General features: G+C 40.1%; 1 protein-coding gene across 4 annotated transcripts in view; it reads right to left on the bottom strand.

Annotated features, from left to right (window-relative positions):
• Positions 1-160: 160 nt before the first annotated feature.
• ARNT (aryl hydrocarbon receptor nuclear translocator) overlaps positions 161-10,149 on the bottom strand; it is a 56,221-nt gene continuing 46,232 nt past the window's right edge. For 2 of the 4 annotated variants that reach the window (XM_070397254.1, XM_070397256.1), the window contains 8 exons: positions 7,746-7,856; positions 7,523-7,595; positions 7,246-7,369; positions 6,954-7,056; positions 6,422-6,569; positions 4,201-4,360; positions 3,151-3,317; positions 161-2,170 (listed from right to left, as the gene is read on the bottom strand). In XM_070397254.1, the coding sequence (XP_070253355.1) occupies positions 2,081-2,170; positions 3,151-3,317; positions 4,201-4,360; positions 6,422-6,569; positions 6,954-7,056; positions 7,246-7,369; positions 7,523-7,595; positions 7,746-7,856 (976 nt within the window). In that variant the 3' untranslated portion in view covers positions 161-2,080. Of the gene's footprint in view, positions 2,171-3,150; positions 3,318-4,200; positions 4,364-6,421; positions 6,570-6,953; positions 7,057-7,245; positions 7,370-7,522; positions 7,596-7,745; positions 7,857-10,149 lie in introns of all 4 variants that reach the window. The other 2 variants (XM_070397253.1, XM_070397255.1) reach the window with 1 other exon arrangement.

Below are 10,149 nucleotides of genomic sequence, written 5' to 3'. Positions count from 1 at the left end.
CAGAGCCCTATGATTTCCCATTTCTGAAATTATAGACACACTGTGCTTTATGTTTGCATATTTGGCGCTAAAGCTATGGATTCAATTAGTTGTGGGGAGTCTGTTGTTTATGAGCTGCAAAGGAATAATAAAGCCGCAATCAAGATGACACAACACAAAGTTTACAAAAGGAAAAATATTGTTTTTAAAATACTTGCTACATGTCATTGTTTTTGCCACTGTAAGGCTCAGCACAGATGCCAGCAGTACAGAAATGGCCAACAAGAAAAAAAACAATCAAAAATAAAACCCTGAAGGAAAAGCAGAAACAAAACCCCCAGAGCATCTTCTCCCTCCCTTTCCCGCCCCTCCCCCAAAGCCCTATAATAACTATACAATATTATAGTCTTGATCACATTTAGAAACAGGCGATTATTAAAAAACAAGGGCTTTATTGGAAACTCAACATTTTGGTTTCTTAAATTGTGATATAAATATATATGTATACTGTATGTGTGCACATAGAATAAAAAAATAAACTGTCCCCTTTCCACTCCAATACCTGGCACCAGACTGGAGACAAAAGGGAGGGAAACCCCGTAATGACATTCTCTGAGCCTCTCCAAGGCCATCTGTGCTCCTCAGTCCCCTATGGCTACATTTAAAATGTCTTCTTATTAATTCAGTCTTGCACTTACAATACTGGCCTGAGCCAATTAAAAAAAAAAAAAAGGCTGATACACATGACTGTTACCTGAGGAAGGTAAAGAGTGATAGTAGTAACCTGTATCCACATTGATATGGCTATAATTAATTAATAAGTGACCCTGTTGGGATGGGAGTCCAGGCCCCATCTATCACATGGATTTATTACACTTGCACTACAAAGCAAAATCCAATCTCAAGACTGAGAGGGAGCAAAGAAGAAAGAGTTATAGGTCAGAAAAGACCTAAATCTCAGTTTCTTGCCAGACTGGATACTTTGAGAATGGGATGAGAGGCTATTTTGCAAGAAGGCTGGTATTTGGTTCAAACTGCACCAGTGAGGGTTTTCACTGGGACTACTAATCCAAGAAGTTGAGTTTCCATGCAGAAATAACCTCCACGGAACACACATATGTAATTCTGACAAAAATGCAGCATTATCCTATGGCCAAGTATGGGGTTTCTGAAAGTGTTTATCCTGCCAGCCAATTTCTGTAATGTTTGCAGATCTTCCATATAAGGTGAGAGCACCAAAAGCAGGAACGACCCAGTTTTATCACTAAATATGTCTGATGACAGACAAACCATATCAACAGAAAATGTTATATATCTGCTTAGAGTTGCATATTGGCTGGGCACAGATGTAAGTACAGCAAAGACATTTATTTAAATACTCTTTGGCTGCAATACTAAGTAGAAAATACCTGGAAGATTTAACTCCTTAGGACTTTTTGAAAAACACAGAGAAAGACAAAGATAAAATCTGGGACAAATTTTGCATAACTCCCTAATAGGGAGAAAGAAATACACAAAGAAATACATGTACACACACACACACACACACACACACACACACACACACACACTTCTCTCTCATTTCCTCACTCACATTTCTTTCCAGAGAAACCACTCACAGGCAGCAGAAAGAACATATTCTCACTTCCTAAAGCCCCATATATACCTACCATGTTTCATGGTCCTCAAATATGAGAACATTTCTCCTCTCCCCCGCCTTATTCAGAATTTCTTTCCAAAAACAAGCCACAGTACAAGGCAAATAGTGGACATCAGGTTCTCTAATCTGTCCCTTGACCCTAGCAGAAATCACCTCTGTACAAATTCCTGGTCAGGAGACATAAGGCAAGGCATTTTTAACTTCACCCAGCCTTAATTTTTCAAACGGTCCACAACACCTTGAGGATTTACTCCATCTCATCTATAAATTATGTCAGAGAGGCAGGAGGGCAAGGGAAAGGCCAGAAGTGAAAGGGGGTACACATTAGGGGTGAGGGAAGGGAGGGGAGAGGAACTTTTATTCTGTTTACAGAAAGATTTGTTTTTTAAAAACAAATGGTATTTTTCTCTCCCTCACCCCTTTATCCTCACCCCAATAGTTCTATTCTGAAAAGGAGGGAAACATAGTTAGATCAGGAAATTCTTCATTGTTGTAGCTGTTGCCCTGGTCTCCCAACATGGACAGCATCTCCTAATAAGAGAAAAATAAGTTGGGTCACACACCTTGATCCCTTACATTTATCAAGCTCCCTTCCCAACATTCCCCTGAACCACCATTCCTGTCCCCAAAGAGTTTCTGCTGTGCTGAGTTCTCTTAGCTTTCCTTAGTCTCAGCAACTCTGACTCCTTTAGATGACGAACTTTTGTCCTAGTCCCTTCTGTCTTCCTCCTTAGTTCCACACACATTTCCCTCTTTTCCAGTACTCAGTATTTTCAAAAGTGGAAAAATCTGCTTGTCACATTTCATATACTGCCCCCCATAAATTTATTATGGAGTATCTCTTATCCTCTGTGTTTTCTACCAAAACCTGTTTTGCTTTCTTTCAACCTGTGTTTTAAACTAACTCTTCCTTTGTCCTGCCTAAGATTACTCCACTCAGTCTTGCAGTCCGCTCAGGATTAGGTAAACAGACCTTTATAACTATAATCAAGGCAAATAGTACTCAAGCTTTTGTGAAGTGGTTTTCCTTGAATGGGCTATAATTACTTTCTTTTTTTAAAAAAATATATTTTATTGCTTTTTCACAGAGAGGAAAGGAGAGGGATAGAGAGTTGGAAACATCGATGAGAGAGAAACATTGATCAGCTGCCTCCTGCACACCTCCCACTGGGAATGTGCCCGCAACCAAGGTACATGCCCTTAGTCGGAATCGAACCTGGGACCCTTCAGTCCGCAGGCTAACACTCTATCCACTGAGCCAAACCAGTTAGGGCTATAATTACTTTCTTTGACATCTTTGCATGGTGCTGCACATCACTAACTATGGTCTGGTTAAAGGTTGTGCATCAAAATAAATTCATAATCTTTCCTATTAATGACAATTTTCCCTACATGTCCCCACTGTCTTCTCCCACTCACACCCTAATACATGCATGCTTCCTTCTCTGTCTCTCCTCTGTGACCCTTTCTCTCCAAATTTCTGATTTTCTAAAGCCTTTTCATCCTCTCACCTGGAAGACTTCAGGCTGGCCAGGCTGCGGTGCTGATGGCTGTTGAACATGTTGCTCATTAGAACTTGAACGATGATGAGGCTGCTGGCCCTGCCACTGTGGCCAGACTCCCACACCCTCTGCTGTCCGTGTCTGGAATTGTCCTGCAGTCTGTCCAGTCTCTGGAGCTAGCGAGGAAGAATAAACTTCAATCTACTAATTCCATTGGAGAGGAAAATCTAGCACATAACTACATGCAAGTCATTAATTTTACCTAAAAACCTCCTGCCCTTCTTTCTGCCGATCAATGCCTCTTCTATTTCAAAACCCAACCCAAATTATTTTTCTTCTCTAGGAAGCTGTTCCAAAGAGTCCTTTGCTCATTTTAGAATAAATTTGCATATTAAATTAATATTTTACATGCTTTTTGTTATAGGTCTTTTTCATGTGGGTAGAGTTTATTTACTAGAGGTCCACTGCATGAAATTTGTGCACTGGGGGTGGGGGGGGGGGGAGAGTCCCCCTCAGACAGGCCTGCATCCTCTCGCAGTCCGGGAGCCCTTGGGGGATGTCCAACTGACGGCAGCCAGCCGTGAACCCAGCTTCACTGACTAGCAGGGGGCAGCTCCTGTGTTCAGCGTGTGCCCCCTGGTGGTCAGTGCACCTCATATCGCTGGTTGTTCTGCCGTTCGGTCAATTTGCATATTAGCCTTTTATTATATAGGATTTATTTTTATTGATTTCAGAGATGAATGGATAGGGAGAGAGAGAGAGAGAGAAATATCAATAATGAGAGAGAATCATTGATAGGCTGCCTCCTGCTATTGGGTATTGAGCCGACAGCCCGGGCATGTGTCCTTGACCAGAATCGAACCTGGGACCCTTCAGTCCGCAGGCCAACACTCAACCCACTAAGCCGAACCAGTCAGGGCCATGTGGCTAGGTTTTAAATAGCAAATACCTTGCATTTTCTCATTATCAGCTCAGTGCACAGCAAACCATCTTAACCACCAAATCCTTTCTCTTTATTGCTGTGATTTTCCTTTTATCCATCTTCTGGACTGAACTCACCAAAGTTGGATCCACGACTGGTGAGAGTAGGGTAAGCAGTAGCACCAGGTGATGCAGTGGAAGCACCAGGGACGGACATGGGACTAAAGGAAGATGGACTCTGAAAGTTGCCCACACCAAATTGGGAAGAACGAGTCTTGCCTGCAGCCTGAGTGGCCACCTGCTAAAAGAGAGAAAGGAATAGAGAACAATAAGTGGAACATTAAGATTATTGCACATACAATTCCTATGAGAGTCAACTCTCTCTGTCAATCACTAGATTCTTTTGAGCGAAACTCTACATTTCCTAATGCATATTTCTTCCAATTAACCCCCAATCTCTCTTGACACTATCTTTAGGCAGTTGTGAAAAGTGCAAAAAGAAAAGAACTACAAAATTAATAAAAGCATACATTTAGAGTTGTGAAAATTAAATAAAAATGATTTATATAAAAGCATTTTATAAATTGTAAAGTTATATAAAAATGGAAGCATTAATAACAACACTATGGTGTATGTGTGTGTGTGTGTGTGTATATATATGTATATATATATATATACATATATATATATATATAGACACTTTGCATCACTTTATTTTTCAGTCTGTATCACATTCATTTGTTTCTAATGATGTCCTTTTTTTTTTTTTTTTTTAGTAACTAGCATTTTTCTCACCATAATAGTAATGTATATGCACTATGGAATATTTGCAAAGTGAAGAAAATACTTTTTAAAAATTAATCACAATTCTACCACCAAAGACACATGGTGGATAGTTTCTTCCAGTTTTTATTTTCCTATGCATTTTTTATACAATTGAGATCACATTGCATAATAATAATTCTGGAGCCTACTTTTGGTTTTAGCTTTTTAAATGTAAAATATTACCATTTATATTTATATTATTATATAATATATAAAGAATGTTATATATTATATATGTTATATATTATTAAGTATATATGAACTTATGAAAGGATATTAGCTTTATCTTAACATATTATACTAGAGGCCTGGTGCATGGATTCGTGCACCAGTGGGGTCCCTCGGCTTGGCCTACGGGGATTGGGCCGAAACTGGCTCTCTGACATCCTCTGAGGGGTCCCGGATTGCGAGAGGGTGCAGGCCAGGCTGAGGGACCCCACCAGTGCACGATCAGGATGGGGAGAGACCATGGGAGGGCTCCAGGGAGTGTCTGGCCCGTCTCACCCAGTCCCAATTGGTAAGGGCCAGCTGGCCAGGAAGGGACTGTGGGAGGGCTTCAGGGCATGTCCGGCCTGTCTCGCCCAATCCTCATCAGGGCTGATCGGGGGCATCTTGCCCAGTCCCGATTGGGGCCAATAAGGGCTGGCCGGGCAGGGAGGGATCGAGGGAGGTTGGCCAGCCAGGGTGTGTCCAGCCCATCTCACCCAGTCCTGATCTGCCAGACCCCAGCAGCAAGCTACTAAGACCCCAGCAGCAACCTACCAGTTAGAGCATCTGCCCCTGGTGGTCAGTGCGCATCATAGCGACTGGTCGAACAGTCAAACGGTTGGACACTTAGCATATTAGGCTTTTATTATATAGGATATACATATAGAGTATATACGGACTTTTCAACACTTTTTTTTGTAAATAGACATCGCTGTGTCTAAATTCATAATTAATTTTCTCCTTTGTTCCTGTATTTTGTAGTCCTAAACAAAGTGGAAGCCTCTTAGAATTTACTCCAGCCCTAGCGGGTTTGGCTTAGTGGATAGAGCGTCAGCCTGTTGACTGAAGGGTCCCAGGTTCAATTCCAGTCAAAGGCATATGCCAGGGTTGCGGGCTCAATCCCCAGTAGGGGAGTGTGCAGGAGGCAGCTGCTCAATGATTTTCTCTCATTATTGATGTTTCTATCTTTCTCTCCCTCTCCTTTCCTCTCTAAAATCAATAAAAAGTATATATATATTTAAAATCTCTCTTAAAAAAAAAAAAGAATTTACTCCAAAACACATTTGAAAATCATGTCTGTTCAAGATGTTTTATGTGAGCGATTCTGATTTAAAGTGGGTATGTAAACACCACAGACTCTGAGTTTTAGATTATCCATTGTTTTTAATTATCTAGTTGATCCCAACAAAGATAAAAATTGGAAGGTAGGTGATGGGGGTTGAGGAAAAGGAGCCTAAGATAAACAATAACAACTTTACATATGGAAAAAAGCCCAACCAAACAAACAAAAAACAATATCCAGGGGAAGACAGGTGAGAAACTTTACCTGAGCAGAGAAGCCTGGGCGGGTACTAGGGGTCCAGGTTGGGGCTGCTCCCTGGGTGGGGTTGGAGTGGCGGGAAATCTGGGCCAACATTTGTCCTGCAGAAGCTGATGGCTGGACGATGGTTACAGGAGGTGCCAGAACACTATTTCTAGGCGTGAACAAATAGTTAAGGTAAAGGATTAAAAAGATGCGTTTATCACAGAATCTAGGAATCACAGGACAATCTAGTGCTATTCTCAGATTCCCTTGACTTCCTTGGGGTTAAGGAAAACTTGATAAAAGAATGTGGAAAAGACCAGAAAGATTGACAGTCACACACTGATCAGGACACACAGAGATGGAACCTAGAACACGGCAACAGGCAAAGTGCAAAGACACAGGAGGAAGAAAAGCAGCTTGCCTCATCCTAGGCCCTATAAGTTCCACTGCTTTGTCTGAAATAACCCGAGAAAGCTAGGGAAGAATAAAACTTGGGACTCAGCAAATGAATCCATCAGTTGCCCTTAAAGCAATACACACATATGGGGCTCACCTGAAATTCTCTGCCGGCCGGGGGGTAGGAGGGAATGTGTTGCCCTGGGAGAATAGCTGTTGGGTGGCAGGGACAGTGCTGGAAGAGATGCCTTTATTCTGATCTGTGGACCAAAAGGAGTTGGGGGAGGGCCAGTCAAGTGGCTGTACTATATTAGTTCAGCAAGTTCCTATTTACTCATGAGGTATCATGACTAAGAGGGAATGTTGGAAGACTACTGATTGGGCAGCAGCAGACCCATCAGTAAGTGATCAAAATGAGAATTTAAAAGGAGAATGAGTAAGAAACATACCTGCATTGATGTTGGAATAGATTTCTGAAAATCTTGGATCTCTATCCTGGGCAAACAGACCATCTGACTTCTCAAGGGGCTTGCTGTGTTCTGGCCCTGTGGTTGTCACAGGCTGAACAGAAACCTGTGGAATACAATGATAAAAATAACCATGAAAGGTTTAACATGATAATTCAATAACCCTAAAATTCACTTAGATACATTTATACTCTAACTGGCACTGGGAGACATTTCTTTAAAAATGCTCACGGTCCTTCTTCAAAGAAGATACACTAACCTGGGAATGATTGTAGCTGGCCAGTCCATCTCTTCCAGGTACTACGTCCAGTTCTGTTTGTTGTTGCTGCTGCCTATATGTTAAAGCCAGTAGGAGAGAAATAGGGGGGAAAAATTTTTTTAAGAATCTGGGGAAAAGGCTTAACAAAATAAAAAAATAATGGGATTGCAGACAGCCCTGGACTAGACACTGTTCAATAAATGATTCTTCCACCATTTCTCACCTGGGTGCCAGCTGCCCTGAGCCCATCTCCAGGGATAAATTAGCTGTGGGACCCAGCTGTGGCCTCTGAATCGTGTTGGACAGTGTAGGCCGTGGTTCCTGGCTGGAATTCCTGGGAAAATGGAGAGAAGATAAAACTGAGAAAAAATATATCTAACACTGCTTGTACATAAAGCTCTATATATTCACTTGTAGGTGGGGTGATCCCTAATAAATTCCCTTTCAAATCCAATCCTAAAGGCAACCTATGACCTCAGAGTCGACAAATAATTCACACTATGGACAACACGGCACAAAGAGAAATTATGTCCTATGGCACATGGGTTCTTCTTGTTCGGGTTCTAACTCTTCCTAGGTATTCAGTACCTAGTTGCGTGGATGTGCGCGCATATACATATAGTGTTTTTAAAAAGCCTAAGTGAAAAACTGAAAGTACATTTACTGAAACATAAAAAGGATTATTTCTGGCCCGGCCGGTGTTGCTCAGTGGTTGAGCATCAACCTATAAACCAGTAGATCACGGTTCAATTCCTGGTCAGGGCACATATAAAATAAAATAAAAATTTTTTTTAAAAAAAGGACTATTTCTGGATAGGGAAATTTTTTTTTTTTTTACTTTCTCTTATAGTTTTCAATACTTTCCAAATTTTCTATAAAGAGTATTTACTTTAAAACATTACTAATTAAAATTAACTGTGGTGGGGAAAACTCTATGTAAAAATGGGGGAAGCCATTATTTCCAGAAAAAAGTTCCTAAAAAGATTTCAAATTTTAAACAAAATGTAAACACAAAACAATAGTTGTTCTGTTATATAAAGATGCAAAAACAAAATAAATAAAAACCTACAATGACCATTAACATATGTACCTGAGTCCTAAGTTAATAAAAATTTCTAACTCAATCCCTTATACTAAGTTAATTTAAAAGAGAATGAAACTTTACATGCCCTAACAATTGAATTGGAGAATACAGGCTCAATGTCATCACCAGGTGCTAGTCATACTGCTAATTATTTATAAAATCAGATCTTCAAGAGGTGATTCAAAGCCAATTCTACATAGAGAGACTAAATAAAAAAGAACTTTACACCTGCTAGGGTAGGTATAATAAAAAAGGACAGCAAGAGTGTAGAAAAACTGCAATCCTCATACATTGCTGACAGGAATATAAAATGGGAGAGCAGCTCTGGAAAACAGTTGGGCAGTTCCTCAAAAGATTAAACACAGTTACCATATGACCCAGCAATTCCACTCCTAGGTATATATCCATGAGAATAAAAACATACCCACACAGCCCTAACCGGTTTGGCTCAGTGGATAGAGCATCACCCTATAGACTGAAGGGTCCCAGGTTTGATTCCGACTAAGGGCATGAACCTTGGTTGCGGGCACATCCCAGGTGGGGGGCGTGCAGGAGGCAGCTGATCGATGTTTCCCTCTCATTGATGCTTCTAACTCTCTATCCCTCTCCCATCCTCTCTGTAAAAAATTCAATAAAATATATTTAAAAAAACACAAAAACATACCCACACAAAAACTAGTACACAAATGTTCGTAGCAGTATTCTTAATAGCCAAAAAGTGGAAACAACTCAATGTCCATCAACCAATGAAGGAATAAACAAAATGTGGGATATCCATACAAAAGAATTTTATTTGGCAATAAAAAGAAGTGAAGTACTGATACATGCTATAACATGGATGACCTTAAAGTATTATAGTAAGTGAAAGAGGCTAGTCACAAAGGAACCACATATTGTATGATTCCATTTATATGAACTGTCTAGCTAGAATAGGTAAATTTATGGAGACAGAGTAGATTAGTTGCACAGGACTTGGAGGGGTGACTAAAGTACAGGATTTCTTTTAGGATAGATGACATTAGATTGTGGTAATAGTTGCACAATCATGTGACATACTTTAAAAATATGTATACTTTAAATAAGTGACCTGTATAGTATGTGAAATCCATCTCAATAAAATTGTTTTTTTTTTGTGTGTGTATATTTAACAAAGAAGGAAGGCTCAAACAGGAAGAAATCAAGGAATAAAGGAGAACAAAAGAGTGATGGAGCCATGCTCTAAAGCAAACTATGGTTTAGTTTGTATGTCTGGGGCAAATGCAGTCCATTGCATTTTTGGAAATAAAAGTTTGTTGGAAGATAGATATCTTTGCTCATTTTATTCGTCTAGGACTATTTTTATGCTATAATAACAGAGTAGTTGCAATAGCAACTGTATGCCCCACAAAGCCTTTAAAATGTTTACTATCTGGCTTTTTATAGAAAGAGTCTTCAGATATCTGCTGTAGAGAAAAATTCTGCCAGACTAGAGCAATAAAATGGTGTATACAACAAAATCCTTTCTAGAGAGGGTTGAAACAAAATTGAAATACAAACCTTTCAC

This window comes from Myotis yumanensis, unplaced genomic scaffold (genome assembly GCF_028538775.1).
Source record: "Myotis yumanensis isolate MYYU_CA2020_CCGP unplaced genomic scaffold, mMyoYum1.0.hap1 SCAF_17, whole genome shotgun sequence".
In the NCBI taxonomy this organism is placed as follows: Eukaryota; Metazoa; Chordata; class Mammalia; order Chiroptera; family Vespertilionidae; genus Myotis; species Myotis yumanensis.
The sequence above is the reverse complement of the archived record's forward strand: the minus strand, read 5'-3'. Positions and strand labels throughout refer to the sequence as shown.